This window comes from Lissotriton vulgaris, unplaced genomic scaffold, assembly GCF_964263255.1.
Source record: "Lissotriton vulgaris unplaced genomic scaffold, aLisVul1.2 SCAFFOLD_1034, whole genome shotgun sequence".
NCBI classification, from domain to species: Eukaryota; Metazoa; Chordata; class Amphibia; order Caudata; family Salamandridae; genus Lissotriton; species Lissotriton vulgaris.
This window is the reverse complement of record NW_028251847.1, coordinates 287,490-308,679: the sequence shown is the minus strand read 5'-3', so window position 1 is coordinate 308,679 and position 21,190 is coordinate 287,490. Positions and strand designations below refer to the sequence as shown.

General features: G+C 45.7%; 2 protein-coding genes across 2 annotated transcripts in view; both read left to right on the top strand.

The window, feature by feature from the left end:
* The window catches only part of LOC147662748 (uncharacterized), a 107,718-nt gene extending 91,981 nt beyond the window's left edge, over positions 1–15,737 (top strand). The window contains exons 4-5 of the mRNA XM_086950927.1: positions 14,975–15,451; positions 15,705–15,737. Of these exons, the coding sequence (XP_086807053.1) occupies positions 14,975–15,451; positions 15,705–15,737 (510 nt within the window). The remainder of the gene's footprint in view (positions 1–14,974; positions 15,452–15,704) is intronic.
* The window catches only part of LOC147662747 (uncharacterized), a 418,861-nt gene that overhangs the window by 147,342 nt on the left and 250,329 nt on the right, over positions 1–21,190 (top strand). The window lies entirely within an intron of this gene.

Here is a 21,190-nt window from a genome sequence, read left to right as displayed (position 1 = left end):
TGGCCTGCGTTTACGTAAATGGGCTCAACTCCGATGCCCTTCAGATCGCCTGGGAGTTTGAGATCTCGTATGAAGCTGCTGGACACACAGCCTGTGGCTTTCGTTTACGTAAATGGGTTCAACTCCGATGCCGTTCAGATCGCCTGGGAGTTTGAGATCACGTATGAAGCTGCTGGACACACAGCCTGTGGCCTGCATTTATGTAAATGGTCTCAACTCCGATGCCATTCAGATCGCCTGGGAGTTTGAGATCTATGAAGCTGCTGGACACACAGCCTGTGGCCTGCATTTACGTAAATGGGCTCAATTACGATGCCGTTCAGATCGCCTGGGAGTTTGAGATCTCGTATGAAGCTGCTGGACACACAGCCTGTGACCTGCATTACGTGAATGGGCTGAACTCCGATACCGTTCAGATCGCCTGGGAGTTTAAGATCTCGTATGAAGCTGCTGGACAGACAGCCTGTGGCCTGCGTTTACGTAAATGGGCTCAACTCCGATGCCGTTCAGATCGCCTGGGAGTTTGAGATCTCATATGAAGCTGCTGGACACACAGCCTGTGGCCTGCATTACGTAAATGGGCTCAACTCCGATGCCGTTCAGATCGCCTGGGAGTTTGAGATCTCCTATGAAGCTGCTGGACACACAGCCTGTGGCCTGCATTTACGTAAATGGGCTCTACTCCGATGCCGTTCAGATCGCCTGGGAGTTTGAGATCACGTATGAAGCTGCTGGACACACAGCTTGTGGCCTGCATTCACGAAAATGGGCTCAACTCCGATGCCGTTCAGATCGCCTGGGAGTTTGAGATCTCGTATGAAGCTGCTGGACACACAGCTTGTGGCCTGCATTCACGTAAATGGGCTCAACTCCGATGCCGTTCAGATCGCCTGGGAGTTTGAGATCTCGTATGAAGCTGCTGGACACACAGCCTGTGGCCTGCATTTACGTAAATGGGCTCAACTCCGATGCCGTTCAGATCGCCTGGGAGTTTGAGATCTCGTATGAAGCTGCTGGACACACAGCCTGTGGCCTGCGTTTACGTAAATGGGCTCAACTCCGATGCCATTCAGATCGCCTGGGAGTTTGAGATCTCGTATGAAGCTGCTGGACACACAGCCTGTGGCCTGCATTTACGTAAATGGGCTCAACTCCGATGCCGTTCAGATCGCCTGGGAGTTTGAGATCTATGAAGCTGCTGGACACACAGCCTGTGGCCTGCGTTACGTAAATGGGCTCAACTCCGATGCCGTTCAGATCGCCTGGGAGTTTGAGATCTCGTATGAAGCTGCTGGACACACAGCCTGTGGCCTGAGTTTACGTAAATGGGCTCAACTCCGATGCCGTTCAGATCGCCTGGGAGTTTGATATCTCGTATGAAGCTGCTGGACACACAGCCTGTGGCCTGCATTTACGTAAATGGGCTCAACTCCGATGCCGTTCAGATCGCCTGGGAGTTTGAGATCTCGTATGAAGCTGCTGGACACACAGCCTGTGGCCTGCATTTACGTAAATGGGCTCAACTCCGATGCCGTTCAGATCGCCTGGGAGTTTGAGATCTCGTATGAAGCTGCTGGACACACAGCCTATGGCCTGCGTTTACGTAAATGGGCTCAACTCCGATGCCGGTCAGATCGCCTGGGAGTTTGAGATCTCGTATGAAGCTGCTGGACACACAGCCTGTGGCCTGCGTTTACGTAAATGGGCTCAACTCCGATGCCGTTCAGATCGCCTGGGAGTTTGAGATCTCGTATGAAGCTGCTGGACACACAGCCTGTGGCCTGCATTACGTAAATGGGCTCAACTCCGATGCCGTTCAGATCGCCTGGGAGTTTGAGATCTATGAAGCTGCTGGACACACAGCCTGTGGCCTGTGTTTACGTAAATGGGCTCAACTCCGATGCCGTTCAGATCGCCTGGGAGTTTGAGATCTCGTCTGAAGCTGCTGGACACACAGCCTGTGGCCTGCGTTTACGTAAATGGGCTCAACTCCGATGCCATTCAGATCGCCTGGGAGTTTGAGATCCCGTATGAAGCTGCTGGACACACAGCCTGTGGCCTGTGTTTACGTAAATGGGCTCAACTCCGATGCCGTTCAGATCGCCTGGGAGTTTGAGATCTCGTATGAAGCTGCTGGACACACAGCCTGTGGCCTGCATTTACGTGAATGGGCTCAACTCTGATGCCGTTCAGATCCCTTGGGAGTTTGAGATCTCGTATGAAGCTGCTGGACACACAGCCTGTGGCCTGCATTTAAGTAAATGGGCTCAACTCCGATGCCGTTCAGATCGCCTGGGAGTTTGAGATCTATGAAGCTGCTGGACACACAGCCTGTGGGGTGCATTACGTAAATGGGCTCAACTCCGATGCCGTTCAGATCGCCTGGGAGTTTGAGATCACATATGAAGCTGCTGGACACACAGCCTGTAGCCTGCATTTACGTAAATGTGCTCAACTCCGATGCCGTTCAGATCGCCTGGGAGTTTGAGATCTCGTATGAAGCTGCTGGACACACAGCCTGTGGCCTGCATTACGTAAATGGGCTCAACTCCGATGCCGTTCAGATCGCCTGGGAGTTTGAGATCTCGTATGAAGCTGCTGGACACACAGCCTGTGGCCTGCGTTTACATAAATGGGCTCAACTCAGATGCCGTTCAGATCGCCTAGGAGTTTGAGATCTATGAAGCTGCCGGACACACAGCCTGTGGGGTGCATTACGTAAATGGGCTCAACTCCGATGCGGTTCAGATCGCCTGGGGGTTTGAGATCTTGTATGAAGCTGCTGGACACACAGCCTGTGGCCTGTGTTTACTTAAATGGGCTCAACTCCGATGCCGTTCAGATCGCCTGGGAGTTTGAGATCTATGAAGCTGCTGGACACACAGCCTGTGGGGTGCATTGCGTAAATGGGCTCAACTCCGATGCCGTTCAGATCGCCTGGGAGTTTGAGATCTCGTATGAAGCTGCTGGACACACAGCCTATGGCCTGCGTTTACGTAAATGGGCTCAACTCCGATGCCGTTCAGATCGCCTGGGAGTTTGAGATCACGTATGAAGCTGCTGGACACACAGCCTGTGGCCTGCATTTACGTAAATGGGCTCAACTCCGATGCCGTTCAGATCGCCTGGGAGTTTGAGATCTCGTATGAAGCTGCTGGACACACAGCAAGTGGCCTGCATTACGTAAATGGGCTCAACTCCGATGCCGTTCAGATCGCCTGGGAGTTTGAGATCTCGTATGAAGCTGCTGGACACACAGCCTGTGGCCTGCGTTACGTAAATGGGCTCAACTCCGATGCCATTCAGATCGCCTGGGGCACTGGGCTTAGTGTTATGATTTCTGATGTCTTCGTCTCAAACTGGTGGGTCGCAAATTTGAATCCTGGTTGGTGCACTATGAATAGTGACTTGTATATTTTTACTCTGCTGCCACCACACAGGCAAACTGACCCAGGAGTTACAAGTTATCCATGGCGGCTCTGGGCCATTGCTTACATTGATGGCCCCACCCAGGTCTCTGGCCCTCTGGACAGCTATCTAAACAGAGACCATGCCCTTTTGAGAAGCCGGTGACCCCAGTGCTTCTTCGAACAGTTCTTTTATCGTGGCGCTCCATTTTACGCGACCAACTCTCACCCCAATGGCCTCCTCAAATGGTGCGATGTTTGGGTGACATTCTTTCCGCGAAGTCCTGAAGCGTTCATAAAGCACAAGCCCGAAACCCATCAGCCTATATCTTTCAGGATCAAGACCTAACGAGAAGAACAAACGCAGAAATCAAATGTTTTGATAGAACAATGTCATAGTCACAGTTTGATGCACTGTAGTCGTTCACCGTATTAGCAGGTCTTTTGTAATTAGGCGCTCCTACCTGGAGATGGTGGGTATGTGGTCACTATTAATAAGGGGTTATTGTCCGCCATTGCAGATACACTGTCTACCTTGATACTTCGGCTTTTCCTTAACCTTTGTGTTGTTCTAAAAGTAACAGTAACCTTTATAAGGCAAGTCGGTAAGCTTTATAATGTTGTCTATCAGTTGTCGCTTTATCCCCTTCTTGTAAAATATGCAAACCAAACTTGAAATAAGTACACTTTGTTGTGAGAATAGCTATTGTTGCCGCTGATTTCTTTTATTGCAGCACAGCAATGCCTCTATTATAAATCGAACATTGATTATTCGAATAGTATTGATTTAATTCCAGAGTGACTTTTGCACCATTAAGGCGATAAATAATACGTTGACCTCAAATTTGAGTTGGATCAGTTTATCCTGTTAGAGTCCTGTCCTTCACACCAGATCCCACCAGCTATTACATGCTCACCTGCATCAGATTCTTCTACTGCTTGGCCTGTGTTATTGCATTGTCTGCATCAGATTCTGATCGTGCCTGATCCATGTTATTGCATTGTTTGCCTCAGATTCTCCTCGTGCCTGGCCCGTGATATTGCATTTTTTGCATCAGATTCTTCCAGTGCCTGGACTGTGTTATTGCATTGTTTGCATCAATCCTAGTGCCTGGCCTGTGTTATTGTATTGTTTGTGCCAAATTCTCTTAGTGCCTGGCCTGTGTTATTGCATTGTTTGTGTGATATTCTTCTAGTGCCTGGCCTGTGTTATTGCATTGTTTACATCAGATTCTCCTAGTGTCTGGCCCGTGTTATTGCATTATTTGCGTCAGATTCTCCCAACGCCTAGCCTGTGTTATTGCATTGTTTACACCAGATCTTCGTGCCTGGCCTGTGTTTTTGCATTGTTTGCATCAGATTCTCCTCGTGCCTGGCCAGTGTTATTGCATTGTTTACATCAGATTCTGCTAGTGTCTGGCCCGTGTTATTGCATTGTTTGCGTCAGATTCTCCCAACGCCTGGCCTGTGTTATTGCATTGTTTACATCAGATTTTCCTTGTGCCTGGATTGTGTTATTGCATTGTTTGCATCAGATTCACCTAGTGACTGGCCAGTGTTATTGCATTGTTTGCATCAGATTCTCCTCGAGCCTGGCCTGTGTTATTGCATTGTTTGCATCAGATTCTCCTCGAGCCTGGCCTGTGTTATTGCATTGTTAACATCAGATTTTCCCAACGCCTGGCCTGTGCTATTGCATTGTTTACATCAGACTTTCCTTGTGCATGGCCTGTGTTATTGCATTGTTTACATCAGATTTTCCTTGTGCCTGGAATGTGTTATTGCAGTGTTTGTGTCAGATTCACCTAGTGCCTGGACTGTGTTATTGCATTGTTTGCATCAGATTCTCCTCAAGCCTGGCCTGTGTTATTGCATTGTTTACATCAGATTTTCCCAACACCTGGCCTGTTATTGCATTGTTTACATCAGATTTTCCTTGTGCCTGGCCGGTGTTATTGCATTGTTTACATCAGATTTTCCTTGTGCCTGGACTGTGTTATTGCAGTGTTTGTGTCAGATTCACCTAGTGCCTGGCCAGTGTTATTGCATTGTTTGCATCAGATTCACATAGTTCCTGACCTGTGTTATTGCATTGTTTGCATCAGATTCTCCTCGAGCCTGGCCTGTGTTATTGCATTGTTTACATCAGATTTTCCTCGTGCCTTGCCTGTGTTAATGCATTGTTTACATCAGATTTTCCTTGTGCCTGGCCTGTGTTATTGCATTGTTTGCATCAGATTCTCCTCGTGCCCGGCCTGTGTTATTGCATTGTTTGCATCAGATTCACCTAGTGCCTGACCTGTGTTATTGCATTGTTTGCATCAGATTCTTCTCTAGCCTGGCCTGTGTTATTGCATGTTTGCATCAGAATCTCCTAGTGCCTGGCTTGTGTTAATGCATGTTTGCATCCGAATCTCCTAGTGCCTGGCCTGTGTTAATGCATTGTTTGTGTGAGATTCTCCTAGTGCCTGGCCTGTGTTATTGCATTGTTTGCGTTAGATGCTCCTCGTGCCTGGCCTTTGTTATTAGCATTGTTTGCGTCAGATTCTCCCAACGCCTGGCCTGTGTGATTGCATTGTTTACATCAGATTCTTCATGTGCCTGGACTGTGTTATTGCATTGTTTGCATCAGATTCACCTAGTGCCTGTCCAGTGTTATTGCAGTGTTTGCATCAGATTATCTTCAACCTTGGCCTGTGTTATTGCATTGTTTACATCAGATTTTCCCAACACCTGGCCTGTTATTGCATTGTTTACATAAGATTCTCTGAGTGTCTGGCCCGTGTTATTGCATTGTTTGCGTCAGATTCTCCCAACCCCTGGTCTGTGTTATTGCATTGTTTATATCAGATTTTCCTTATGCCTGGCCTGCGTTATTGCATTGTTTACATCAGATTCTCCTCGTGCCTGGCCTGTGTTATTGCATTGTTTGTGGAAGATTCTTCTAGTGCCTGACCTGTGTTATTGCATTGTTTGCGTCAGAATCTCCTGGTGCCTGGCCTGTGTTATTAGCATTGTTTGCGTCAGATTCTCCCAAAGCCTGTGTTTTTGCATTGTTTACATCAGATTCTACTTGTGCCTGGCCTGTGTTAATGCATTGTTTACATCAGATTCTCCTAGTGTCTGGCCCGTGTTATTGCATTGTTTGCGTCAGATTCTCCCAACGCCTGGCCAGTGTTATTGTATTGTTTACATCAGATTTTCCTTGTGCCTGGCCTGTGTTATTGCATTGTTTGCGTCAGATTCTCCTCGTACCTGGCCTGTGTTATTAGCATTGTTTGCGTCTGATTCTCCCAACGCCTGGCCTGTGTTTTTGCATTGTTTACATCAGATTCTCCTTCCTGCCTGGCCTGTGTTTTTGCATTGTTTACATCAGATTCTCCTCGTGCCTGGCCTGTGTTATTGCATTGTTTACATCAGATTCTCCTAGTGTATGGCCCGTGTTATTGCATTGTTTGCGTCAGATTCTTCCAACGCCTGGCCAGTGTTATTGCATTGTTTACATTAGATTTTCCTTGTGCCTGGCCTGTGTTATTGCATTGTTTACATCATATTTTCCTTGTGCCTGGCCAGTGTTATTGCATTGTTTATATCAGATCCTCCTAGTGTCTGGCCCGTGTTATTGTATTGTTTGCGTCAGATTCTCCCAACACCTGGCCTGTGTTATTGCATTGTTTACATCAGATTTTCCTTCTGCCAGGCCTGTGTTATTGCATTGTTTACATAAAGATTTTCCTTGTGCCTGGACTGTGTTATTGCATTGTTTGCATCAGATTCACCTAGTGCCTGGCCAGTGTTATTGCATTGTTTGCATCAGATTCTCCTCGAGCCTGGCCTGTGTTATTGCATTGTTTGCATCAGATTCTCCTCGAGCCTGGCCTGTGTTATTGCATTGTTTACATCAGATTTTCCCAACGCCTGGCCTGTGTTATTGCATTGTTCACATCAGATTTTCCTTGTGCATGGCCTGTGTTATTGCATTGTTTACATCAGATTTTCCTTGTGCCTGGACTGTGTTATTGCATTGTTTGTGTCAGATTAACCTATTGCCTGGACTGTGTTATTGCATTTGCATCAGATTCTCCTCAAATCTGGCCTGTGTTATTGCATTGTTTACATCAGATTTTCCTTGTGCCTGGCCAGTGTTATTGCATTGTTTACATCAGATTTTCCTTGTGCCTGGATTGTGTTATTGCAGTGTTTACATCACATTCACCTAGTGCCTGGCCAGTCTTATTGCATTGTTTGCATCAGATTCACCTAGTGCCTGACCCGTGTTATTGCATTGTTTGCATCAGATTCTCCTCGTGCCTGGCCTGTGTTATTGCATTGTTTGCATCAGATTCACCTAGTGCCTGGCCTGTGTTAATGCATGTTTGCGTCAGAATCTCCTAGTGCCTGGCCTGTGTTAATGCATTGTTTGTGTGAGATTCTCCTAGTGCCTGGCCTGTGTTATTGCATTGTTTGCGTTAGATGCTCCTCGTGCCTGGCATGTGTTATTAGCATTGTTTGCGTAAGATTCTCCCAACGCCTGGCCTGTGTTATTGTATTGTTTACATCAAATACTCCTCGTGACTGGTTTGTGTTAAGGCATTGTTTACATCAGATTCTCCATGTGCCTGGACTGTGTTATTGCATTGTTTGCATCAGATTCACCTAGTGCCGGTCCAGTGTTATTGCAGCGTTTGCATCAGATTCTCCTCAAGTCTGGCCTGTGTTATTGCATTGTTTACATCAGATTTTCCCAACACCTGGCCTGTTATTGCATTGTTTACATCAGATTTTCCTTGTGCCTGGCCTGTGTTATTGCATTGTTTACATCAGATTTTCCTTGTGCCTGGACTGTGTTATTGCAGTGTTTGTGTCAGATTTACCTAGTGCCTGGCCAGTGTTATTGCATTGTTTGCATCAGATTCACCTAGTGCCTGACCTGTGTTATTGCATTGTTTGCATCAGATTCTCCTCGAGCCTGGCCTGTGTTATTGCATTGTTTACATTAGATTTTCCTTGTGCGTGGCCTGTGTTATTGCATTGTTTACATCAGATTTTACTTGTGCCTGGCCTGTGTTATTGCAGTGTTTGCGTCAGATTCGCCTATTGCCTGGCCAGTGTTATTGCATTGTTTCCATCAGATTCACCTAGTGCCTGACCTTTGTTATTACATTGTTTGCATCAGATTCTCCTCAATCCTGGCCTGTGTTATTGCATTGTTTGCATCACATTCACCTAGTGCCTGACCCGTGGTAATGCATTGTTTGCATCAGATTCTCCTCGTGCCTGGCCTGTGTTATTGCATTGTTTGTGTGAGATTCTCCTAGTGCCTGGCCTGTGTTATTGCATTGTTTGCGTCAGATTCTCCTCGTGCCTGGCCTGTGTTATTGCATTGTTTACATCAGATTCTCCTAGTGTCTGGCCCGTATTATTGCATTGTTTGCGTCAGATTCTCCCAACGCCTGGCCTGTGTGATTGCATTGTTTACATCAGATTTTTCTTGTGCCTGGCCTGTATTATTGCATTTTTTACATTGGGTTTTCTTTGTGCCTGGACTGTGTTATTGCATTGTTTGCATCAGATTTACCTAGTGCCTGGCCAGTGTTAATTGCATTGTTTGCATCAGATTCACCTAGTGCCTGACCTGTGTTATTACATTGTTTACATCAGATTTTCCTTGTTCCTGGCCTGTGTTATTGCATTGTTTGCGTCACGTTTTTCTAGTACCTGGTCTGTTATTGCATTATGTGCGCTGCTTTTGGTGTGTTATTATTCTAATAGTTGCAGCTTTTCTAACAAACGTGGTATCTTTTATCCCAATCAAGTGCATCTGACTGCAAATACACTGCACTCTCCCTGCATTAGCAATCTACTTCCTATTTATGTAGCAACAGTCAGCCCAGCATGTCTGCCAGAGATGTCGTAGGGTCAGAAACAGTACATAGGTCAGTAGTGAGTAAGATTTTAAATGAAGAAGCTGCTGTGATAGTCGGCAAAACATCCATGTCGAAACATCAGCAGTAGGATAATGGTACATGGAACGATAATAGTAGATTTATTTACACTTCTGTGCGGTGCGTGTCACTTAATGTTCTTTTCTTCCACTCTCATGAGATGGTTTTACAAAGCAACTCTGAGCTCACTGATTGTGGAGCTTCCACGAATCCCAGAGACGGGCCGTTCCAATGACGGTAACAGAGACGGTTGATAGATCTGAGTCTTGATCCTGGCAGATGGACGGGTGATCCCTGAGGGGGTGTAGTTGGTCTGTGTGTTGCCACGGCTTTTCAGGGGGTGTAAGAAAATGTCAGCAATTTGTGGAGGGCCTTCTTTTAGGGGAGAACCACCGAGCTTCATCCAATACGGACTAAAGGGTTTGTGTCTGCGCAGGAGGAGTTACAATCTTATAGCAAAATGGAGGACCTTGTCCAAATTGGATTGATGTTACCAAGGATTAACATCTTCAGTTATGACATATAGTGAAAGTCCTTTTACCTCGAGTTGCTTGAAAAGCTTTCTGCCCTGATGTTTATTCTCTAGTTGGCATTTGCCAGGGGATGTTCAGATACAGTGGTAGAATTAAACCTTGGAGCAGCACTTGTAGTGTTGACTCTTGGAGTCTTGTAGTGTGTTCTGGCTGCGGTAGAACTGTCTTAATGTTTCATGTAGCTCAGAAAGCCCAGCCTCTCCATCCTCTCAGAGCACGAGCTCTGTGGCTTGACCAGTTGAACTGCAATAAAGAAGATGACCTAGACCAGTTCTACCTCTCCCGACCTTGGAACTGATCATTGAGGAAAGAAGCCCTTGTCTGGAAAGCAGATCCACACAAGGTGCAGCTGACAGAAGACCCTGCCTGGAAGGAAGATCTGCACAAGGCACAGCTGACAGAAGTCCCACCTGGAAGGAAGATCTGCACAAAACTCAGCTGACAGAAGTCCTGCCTCGCAGGAAGATCTGCACAGGGCACAGCTGACAGAAGTACAGCCTGGAAGGAAGATCTGCATGAGGCATGGTTAACAGAATTCCTGCCTGAAAGGAAGATCTGCACAAGGTGCAGCTGACCGAAGCCCCTTCCTGGAAGAAAGATCTGCACAAGGCACAGCTGACAGAAGCCCCTGCCTGGAAGGAAGATCTAAACGACAAGGCACAGCTGACCGAAGCCTCTGCCTGGAATGAAGATCTGCACAAGGCTCAGCTGACAGAAGTCCTGACTGGAAGGAAGAACTGCACAAGGCACAGCTGACGGAGGTCCTGCCTGGACGGAAGATCTGCACAAGGCTCAGCTGACAGACGTCCTGCCTGGAAGGAAGATCTGCACAGGACGCAGCTGATGGAAGGTCTGCCTGGCGGTGACCTCAACGCAGTGTGAGACCCACAAACCACAAGATCCTTCAAGCCCAGCTAGCCACAATGGACGCAATGTACACCAAATGCCTGATTAATATTTCAGCGGATGGTTTATTTCATTACAAATGTGACAGGTATCCTGCCCGCCCCATTAAAAATGCATTACATCCTGTGGCAATTATAATAAGGCAGACAGGATATCTGTCACGTTTTGATAATGCCTTGGTGTTGTTTGGAGAGTTTACCCCGCGGAACTCCATGAAGTGTCAGGGAAACTCCGTTGCACACTGCAGACTTCCACTAGTGGCAGAGTTTAAATTGCACTGCTCGTACTGATTTTTAGTGCCAGGAATTTAACCCCCACTGTAAAATCAGCACGAACAGCACTACGTGTCGTTCCAGAGGGCACTGCTGCTTTCTGCCGCTCTAATTGATATTCTAATCGAATGGCAGCTTCATCAACAAGAATGGCAGATTTTAACACTCGAGTTGTCGCGACCTGCCGTGACCTCCCGCAATGAGAAATCTCGTCAGGAGGAGGTCTAGCGTGTTTTATTTCCTAGCGCTTGTCACCTTACCGTTGGTGAACTGCTTGAGAAAAGAACTCCGTTCTACATGGAGTTTTTTGGACCAGTGGGCAACCTTCGCTAGCTCCGCCGGCAGAGCGGAATTCTTCACCCACCCCTAGTTTTGAGGCAATAATCTGTTGGACAAACTCCTAACTAGGCCCTTTGTCTGCAATAGGTGTTGTAGAAGAAGTGAGATCCATGGCCTTGTGAGTATGAGGCAATTATCTGACTTCTGATGAATGCCACAGAGTGAGTGCGCAGCCAGAGGGCAGTAGGGGGGCCGAAGGACATGAAATTAGGTCAACTTGAATATGAGAAATATTGAAAGGTAGAAATGCTGTATCACCTGTGGATAACTGACACCTCCTCCCGCTCTTCCAAATGCCCATCCGGTCACAAATGGCATCCTGGGCCCCAAAAGGACAACGTCATGCCAGATGCCATGTAATGTTGGAAAAGGGGGGAAAAGAGTAATAGGCACACATCTGCTGCGGGAATATGTCAGGTAAATTATTGGTTGTGATGGATTCTCTATAAATACTAAATGACTGATCTCATTGAATATTAAATTATATGACTCAAAGTTTGTTTGCCTGATCTGCGCTTATAATGTAAAGGATGGGGCTTACAGTGAACCCCTCGTTCTGTTTCACACAAAAGCCCCGGAAGGAGCTGCATCTTACACAACTTTATCTACTTTAGGAAGAACTAAAGACTTGCTTTTTAAAGTTGTCTTCCAGGGCCAGAACTAGGCTCTGTAAGCGGCACTAGTTTCAGGGAGATGGACAGATGCTATGGTGATAGGAAACCCCCCTCAACTCGCAATAATGTTCCAATCTTCCTGGTTAGAAGAAACCAGAAATGCTTGAACCAAGGTAGCTGTTGAAAGTGTCAAAGGTGACTTATGAACAGCGAGGTAAAGACAGGAGTTGGTATTTGAGATGATCTTGAATGAATCGGAAAGATTGAGAAAAAGTGTGTAAATGGAGTTACTTTTGTTGTATACTTCGTAAAGAGTTACTGGAAATTTGACAGCCCAGCCTGATCCAGCTCTTTTTCTAAACTCTATTGTTGTTTAAATGAAATCTTGACCATATGCGTCTATCTTAAGCTATTCCTCAAGCACTTGGGTGCTCTGTGAGCGCCTTTACTTTACTAAGTTACTCTGTAAACACTGGTAAATCACCTCCTTTCCAGACATTAATAAGATGTCACCTGAGCAACAGAACTTTTAGTTAAATATCTGTGTATGATGAAATATTCCTTGCTAAGCTTCAAAAGCGATAAAGAAGAAGGGGGAGATTTACTAAGATTTTGCACTGTTTGCGTCACAAAAGTGGCACAAAATGGCGCAAAATCTTTTTTCCTAATTTACTTTCCAGCGCTAAACTTGTTTAACACTGGAAATAACATTAAAGTAATGTGACACTGCGCATAGCATTGTTTCGCATTACTTTGTGCCATGGGGGCCTGCCAAGGGTGGTGCATGGGCGTTCTGGTGGGCCTGGCAGGCCTGGTGGCCGATGAATATGTTCCCTCCGTCTTGCTCTTCCCAGGTTGCCAAGAATCTGGGGGTAAAGATGGATAATAGGCTAACCTTGAAATCCCAGATCCTGGGGGTGTCGGGCACCTGCTTCGGCATCCTTAGGATGCTGCGGAGGTTTCTTCCCCTGCTGTCCGAGGAGCACAGGAAACTGACAGTGCAGGCTCTGATTGGGTCCAGGTTGGATTATTCCAACATTCTCTACCTGGGCCTCCCAGAGTACTTGCTGCAGCGGCTTCAAGTGGTGCAGAACGCCGCTGCAAGGGCAATCTATGGTCTTAATAGGCGCTCCAGTGCTTCGGGCCTGTTGAAAACCTTGCACTGGCTTCCCATCCGGAAACGGATCGCCTTTAAGGCTCTGACTCTGGCCTATAAAGCTCTCCACGAGCGGGGAGCAAAGTACCTTCAAAAGAGACTGGTCTTTTATCAACCGACCAGGTCTCTGAGGTCGGAATCCCTGTACTTGGCAGTTGTTCCGCGTGTAAAGAAAGCGCGCCTCGGAGGCCGCTCTTTTGGATTGCTGGCACCACAGTTGTGGAACTCCTTGCCGCTTGCTCTGCGGGGAGCTACTAGCCTGTTGGCTTTTAGAAAAAGCCTTAAAACTTGGTTGTTTACTCAGTAGCCTGTTTTGTTTGTGAGTTTTTGTCGGCACTCTGTTCTTTCTTTTATCGGTGTTATGTTATTCTGTCGCAGTTTTCCTTTTCCAATAAAGCGCCGGGACACTCTTTTTGAGTAGCCGAGCGCTATACAAAAGAATAAATAACATAACATAACATAACAAAACAAGGTGCAAGGAAGGAGAAATGCTTTCCTTTCTCCTTCCTTTTCTGACTTTGCATGTGTGCTGCACTGTGCAACACGTATACAAAATGGTAAAAGCTTTCCCTCGTGTCGAGGCATAGTAATTTGTACAGGAAGGGTGTCCTTCCTGTACAAAACCGATGCTGGACTCACAGACACACACACCCTAGTGCTCTGGTGCTAAGGTGTGTGTTTGATGCAGTGCCGCTGTAATCAGCGCTGATGCAAGGGAAAGGGAAGGAGAGAGCCATATCTCTGAAAATATGGTGCTCTCCTGTTCCCTTCCTGTCGCGCCACGTAGCGTGGCCTAGCGGGGGAGGGCTGCGCTGCATTGTGTGGAGATTTGGTAAATCTCCCCCAAAATGTCTTTTACAACCAGTTAAACATTGTGAATTCTCATTCCATTATGTTTCCATTTAGTAATTTTAAATATCTTTACATCCAACAGAAAACAAGCCTTGAATGTGTGAAATGAACATCAAAAATGAAGCTAATGCGGTAAATCTTCAATAATAGCAGAAATAATGAGCTACAGTATTCAGGAAAACACCAGCGCAGTCGGCGACAGAGGAACCTGCACACAAACTGACAGATCCCGGATCAAGCATCAAGGGCAGTTCAGTGATTGTAAGAGTCTGAGCTGTGCACCTCCACGCCACAAGACGAAGAAATGACCTTAGGAAAATTAGGGCAATAACAATAACAAATCACCTCCTACATAAACAAGTGTCCAACACCAGCTTTGATCATGGGATCGGTATGATGTGATTACCACAGTGCTCTGTTTTATAAAATGATGACAAACCATCACTCCGTGCTCTAGGAGAATTGTAAACTCTTTCTGGCCAAACCACTGTAACCAGAGAAGAGCCAGACAACTGACGGGTAAAGGAAAGAGGAGTTCTTGTATCTACAATACAACAGACTGTCCCGATTTGCACCGGCCAGAAGGAAGATACATCTTTACCCGCAAGCGTGTATAGTCGTAATCCAATCTAAAGGCACAATCACCTACAAAGACACCTTCTACATATTAGGAGTGTGGCAAATATTTGGTGGCTATCGCATTTTATTGTTAAAACAGAAATCAAACGTGCAAAGTACTGCACACATATAAAGTGTGGGAGAAAAACACAAGTGCTTTATCAGCCATGTCGGCCCATCAGGAAATGCAGTCATGGGATGTAGACAAATATATACCCGACCCACAGACACTAACCAAGAAAGAAGAATCATACACATACAGCAAGAGCTTTAGTTTAACATCACTACTCAAGATTCATCAGCACACATACACAGGGGAAAAGCCATTCAAGTGCAGTGAATGTGTCAAGAGCTTTAGTAGGTTATCAGAACTCCAAATACACCAGCGAACACACACAGGGGAAAAGCCATTCAAGTGCATTGAATGTGGGAAGAGATTTAGTCAGTTATCAGTCCTAAAACGTCATCAGCTAACACACACGGGGGAAAAACCGTATCATTGTGGAGAATGTGATAGTAGTTTTCGTGACTCTTCAGCATTAAGGGTTCATCAGCGAACTCACACAGGAGAAAAACCATTCAAGTGCAGTGAATGTGCAAAGTGCTTTAGTCGGTTATCACACCTTCAAATACATCAGCGAACACACACAGGGGAAAAACCATTCAAGTGCAATGAATGTGTAAAGAGCTTTAGTCAGTTATCAGACCTTGAAAGACATCAGCGAACACACACAGGGGAAAAACCATTCAAGTGCAGTGAATGTGCAAAGTGCTTTAGTCACTTATCAACCCTCCAAAAACATCAGCGAATACACACAGGGGAAAAACCATTCAAGTGCAATGAATGTGCAAAGTGCTTTAGTCACTTATCAAGCCTCCAACAACATCAGAGAGCACACACAGGGGAAAACCATTCAAGTGCACTGAATGTGCAAAGTGCTTTAGTCTGTTATCACACCTTCAAAGACATCAGCGAACACACGCCGGAGAAAAACCATTCAAGTGCAGTGAATGTGCAAAGTGCTTTAGTCGGTTATCACACCTTCAAATACATCAGCGAACACACACAGGGGAAAAACCATTCAAGTGCAATGAATGTGTATAGAGCGTTAGTCAGTTATCAGACCTTGAAAGACATCAGCGAACACGCACAGGGGAAAAACCATTCAAGTGCACTGAATGTGCAAAGTGCTTTAGTCTGTTATCACACCTTCAAAGACATCAGCGAACACACACCGGAGAAAAACAATTCAAGTGCAGTAAATGTGAAAAGTGCTTTAGTCGGTTATCACACCTTCAAAGACACCAGCGAACACACACAGGTGAAAAACCATTCAAGTGCAGTGAATGTGCAAAGTGCTTTAGTCGGTTATCACACCTTCAAAGACATCAGCGAACACACACAGGGGGAAAACTATTCAAGTGCAATTAATGTGTAAAGAGCTTTAGTCAGTTATCAGACCTAAAAAGTCATCAGCGAATCCACACGGGGGAAAAACCCTATCATTGTAGTGAATGTGACAGTAGTTTTTGCAGCTCTTCAGCATTAAGGTATCATCAGAGAACACACACAGGGGAAAAACCATTCAATTGCAATGATTATGGGAAGAGCATTAGTCAATTATCAGACCTACAAAGACATCAGCACCCTGGTATAGGAACGTTGTCCTCTATTTGCGAACAGATTTGGTTTAGGAGCATGGACACTGCACCTTTATTGGCTCCTCGGTCCCCCCCTCTCTTTTGTTGAAACAATGAACGTATGACATGGGTCACTACTTCTAACACTAGGAGCAGTGACATTAAAAAAGTAATTAACAGCCACTGGCATCTAGTGGCGGATGAGGTAGGAATCCCTGATCCACTGATGCATGCATTCAAAAATGGAAGAAGCATCAGGGATTATGTAGTCCAATCACTACTTCCAAGCAAACCTAAAGATACTCAGACCACTCTCTGGAATATTCCAACCGTGTTAGGCCACTTTAAATGCGGCACATGTAAAGCGTGCCCTTTAACGTTGGAGCTGAAACACTGCACACAAAATAACTATAAGCACACAATGAGCCAACACACCAATTGTAATTCGGTTGGTGTGATATATGCCATCTAATGCCCTTGTGGATTCATGTACTTAGGCCAAACCATACAAAGGGTGTAGAGCAGGATCCTGCAACACTGCAGCAGGATCCGTTGTGGGGTCCAGGGAGCTCCGATGGTTGAACATTTTTTGAAATTCGGCCACCCACCAGAAAGCCTGAGATGGTGGGTTCTTGAAAAGGTCACTATGAATGCGAGAGGTGGGGATTTTGCAAGCACATTAAGTGTGCAAGAATGCAAATGGTGGCACATATATGACACTGTCAATAGGGGCCTCAACGAGTATGAGGAAACCACAAGACAAATGGCAAGCTTGCATAATGGTTGACCTGGAATTTCCAAATTATTATGTATGTCTAGACATACATGCTAATCCTTTACCGTCAGGCAATATGGTAACTGCAATGCTTCTGTTTCACGACACTATTGACGTACTATATACATGGAATGTAATCCCTTTTGGTTTCTTTTGTATAATCTGATACAACCTAGTGCACTAGTGCACTTATATGTGTATATATGTTTTATACATGGAATGTGATTCATTTCCAATTACCTGATGTAAATTGTGAAACACGAATGTGACTCATTTCTAATTACCTGAAGTATATTGTGAAACACATATGTTTGGCAATGGATTAGATAACGATATATGCACCTGTAATAATGATTTATGCTGTTGTTATTCATATTTGCACCTTGTTAAATATCACATTTCCCTACATTTTCTGTGCACTTAACACTGCCCGGGATGTTTTTAACACTAATCTGACCGGATGATTTCTCCTTTCAATATGGTGATCGCTAACGTTTCCCGATCATTCACTGAAGAGTAGGGACTTTAATTTAGAGGAATGGCTACAACTATCTGAGTCCGATCTGAAAAAGGAGGGGCTATTTACAGCCAAAGATGACGTAGACCTTGGACGTGATTCACCCTGTTTTTTAAGATGGTGGATGCGTTGTGGTTGCTAGGCAACCTACGTAGTATCCACGAACCGTGGTGACGTAGACGACTGCGCTGACAGGTTTCCTTATCTGCAGCATGCACGTCGTTTCCGCGTTCCTTTCCGCATTCACGGCTTCTTCGGCTGAGAGTGTGGACGGCGTCCAGCAGACGGCTTTCGCCCCATTAATGTGAACGGATGACTTTTGGTGTACACTAAGGTAAATTATGGCACATGTAGGTGATGTGGCCCGTATTTAGTCAATGGGACGGTTAACGTCTCTATCTTACGGCACAAGGAGGCTTGGTATTCTGACACGAGTACATTTTTAATTATTATTGGGGGACGTTTTCTTGTGATACCGGGCTGAGGAGGGGAGCAGGCACACGCACTTTCCCTCACCTGCTGCTGGGGCCCTGACGCTGCTCGTTCCCCCTGCCGCCGTTGTTTCCAGCTCCACGGCCGCAGCTGGGGGGAACTACAGCTCCCAGCAAACCTTGGGTAAAGATCCGGTTCCGCCCACGCATTGCGAGGACCAGCGCGCCCGGAGGCGCTCAAATTGAGGAAGCTCCCACGGAGGAGCGGGGACGTTTTCTTGTGATACCGGGCTGAGGAGGGGAGCAGGCACACGCACTTTCCCTCACCTGCTGCTGGGGCCCTGACGCTGCTCGTTCCCCCTGCCACCGTTGTTTCCAGCTCCACGGCCGCAGCTGGGGGGAACTACAGCTCCCAGCAAACCTTGGGTAAAGATCCGGTTCCACCCACACATCGCGAGGACCAGCGTGCCCGGAGGCGCTCAAATTGAGGAAGCTACCTCCGCGTCGCGGACGCGCGCGGACGCCGGGCAAAGCCCGGGCAAAGGGCGGGCCCTCTGTGGCCCTCAGAGGCACGAGGAGGACGAGATGGGCCACCCCCATTCAATTTTTGCCCCCGCTCAATGTGAGGTAACATTGTACTAACAAATCCATTAATGTGATTGTCATTAAACTATCTTCGGCATCCTCTACTAGTTTACCCTTTTACCTCCCTGTTGCCAGAACATTGGTGTACATGCGTGTTTGCTTACCCCTCTGTCATATATTTATATCTTCATAAAACTATCCATACTATGACAGATAATGGGTTTCGCACGAATAACATCCACCAGGGGGTGCAACGGAAAGGGACATTGGACAATTATTTAATTAGGACCACATCGGCTATCGAGTCCGTTATTGAAAGAGCAGAAAAGAGTCTCTGTATAGAACCCACACCCAGCAACCACTCAGCTATGGAGTCACTAGACCAAACACAAAATTTTTCTTTACTGGATGAACTTAATCTGCTCTGTAAGACTGGGTATACCAACGTCGAAATCGGGAATAAATTAACAAACGCTCCTGTAGGTGCATTGCGAAATACTAGCCCCCATTCTGTTACCACATTACAATTAAACTTAAGCAATCCTGGTACTCCTTCTCTACCAACACCCACAGACTTTACACAACAACCAGTAAATGTTCAAGTACCCTATCCAAATAGAAAGCGCAAAGGGCTTAAACAGAGGGGAAGATTAGCTGAAATACAAAGATTGCACCAAAGCCCCCTTTTAGGCATTAACAACGGTATTCACCTGTTACAACGCATTTTTTACAACGCACTACCACTACAACGCAGGCATTACAACGCATACCATTACAACGCATAGCGCTGGGGGGCGCTCTAGGATAAGAGGTAAGTTTAATTTACTATCCAACACCTTCCCTAGGGTCCACGGGGACTGGAGTTAGAATAGTAAATTATACTTACCACTATCCAGCACCCCAAAGCGCTATGCGTTGTAGTGGTATGCGTTGTGAATACCGCGTTGTAATGGTATGCGGAGTAAAAGTATGCGTTGTAACGTCATACATCCATTAACAACACCCTAAAAACATCTGAGGTACGTCCAAATCTGGAGCTGACCACACCACCTGAACTATTGGCCCAGATTGAACTCTTGGTCAGGTCTTTTATTTCCCCACTGGTAAAAAGAATTGAGGCCATAGGGGAAAAGCTCTGTTCCATAGAGGAAAACACTAGGGCTAACCTAACAATTATAAAAAGTATTGAAAACAAGAATCGAGTTGAGACCCTGGTGACTACTGATATCCCCATCCTCCCTGTAAATAGAAATATTATACGAACTCATGCATTTGCCCCCAATACATCTAACACAATAGTCACATCAAACCCCCCAATATTCCAGAATCCTGCATCTAGAGACGGGCAGATTAAACCACTCACGCCGAAAAAGGGGAAGTTCCAAAACTATGGTAACATGCAAAGAAGGGCTAAACATATAGATTTACCACCGGAGGCAGCACCCTTTGTATCCATCCTCTCGGGCGTCCCCAAGCTCAGGAATAACAAAATCGAAAGATCAGTAGACCTGGCAAACAAGGTGTCTTTCTGGTTGACAAAGAATAGACCCCTACCACCCAATATCGATGGAACGATCTTAAATGTTAGAAGGGTAGGGTGGTCGGGATCTATCCCCAAGGACATACCGGGAGACCTGGTTCTGGTCAACTTTAGGGACCCTCGAGTCATCCAACACCTCCGAAGTTGGCAGCCACAAATGGGTGATGGTTCAATCGGAATATGGGAATTGCATGACTTTTACCCAAGGACTACATACATCTCCCATGCAAGACCATACAAATAAAATAACTTTGGGACGGGTAGTAGTGGTCCTGGAGCTAGCAAGCATATACCCACCCTTAACCGATTTCCTTTATTCTAAGGCATAGACCTGGTTCCCTGACTTATTAAAACCGTTTAAAGAATGGTTCTCGTAAGTAACCGAAATTGATAATGACTCACATTAAGTCCATGGATCGTCTTTACCAAAGGAACAGCTTATGTATTTTTCTCCTTTATACCCTCTGAAGGATATCTGCCTTATTTTTAAACGTGCCACCATAACATGTAAAAATACCCTATCTTCTTAAAACTACTGAACTAATTGAAATTGTTACGATCACGCCTTGTAACAAAGCTGCTAGGGATTGTATACGATGAATTGTAAAAATGATTTTATTGGTTTAATGATTTGCTGTTAATTTTGCACAGATAGTGACTTTGTAATGATTATAACTGATGTATGCTTTTACTGTGTTTTTTATTCTGTATGCTTTTATGAATTTTTCACTGAATTCGAATAAAGCTTGTTGAACTGAATTACAGCCACATCATTTTAAAATCTACTACCGGAGTAATGCAAGTGACTTTAATCATGGGTGAGTAACATTCGTATTTTTGGTATAAATGAAGCTGATAGAGAGAATGTTGGTCTATGTTGTGGTCGCTACAACATTTGCTGTTATGTCTTTTATGTATCATTCTAGGTTAAGCAATAGAAGATGCGTATACACTACTCAAACGCCGTGAATTAACATTGCGGTTGTGCATTTTGATTAATAGTATCTTTCTAGAGCAATGATTGCCATGTATATATGGCTGGTTCTTAAGTGTACTACT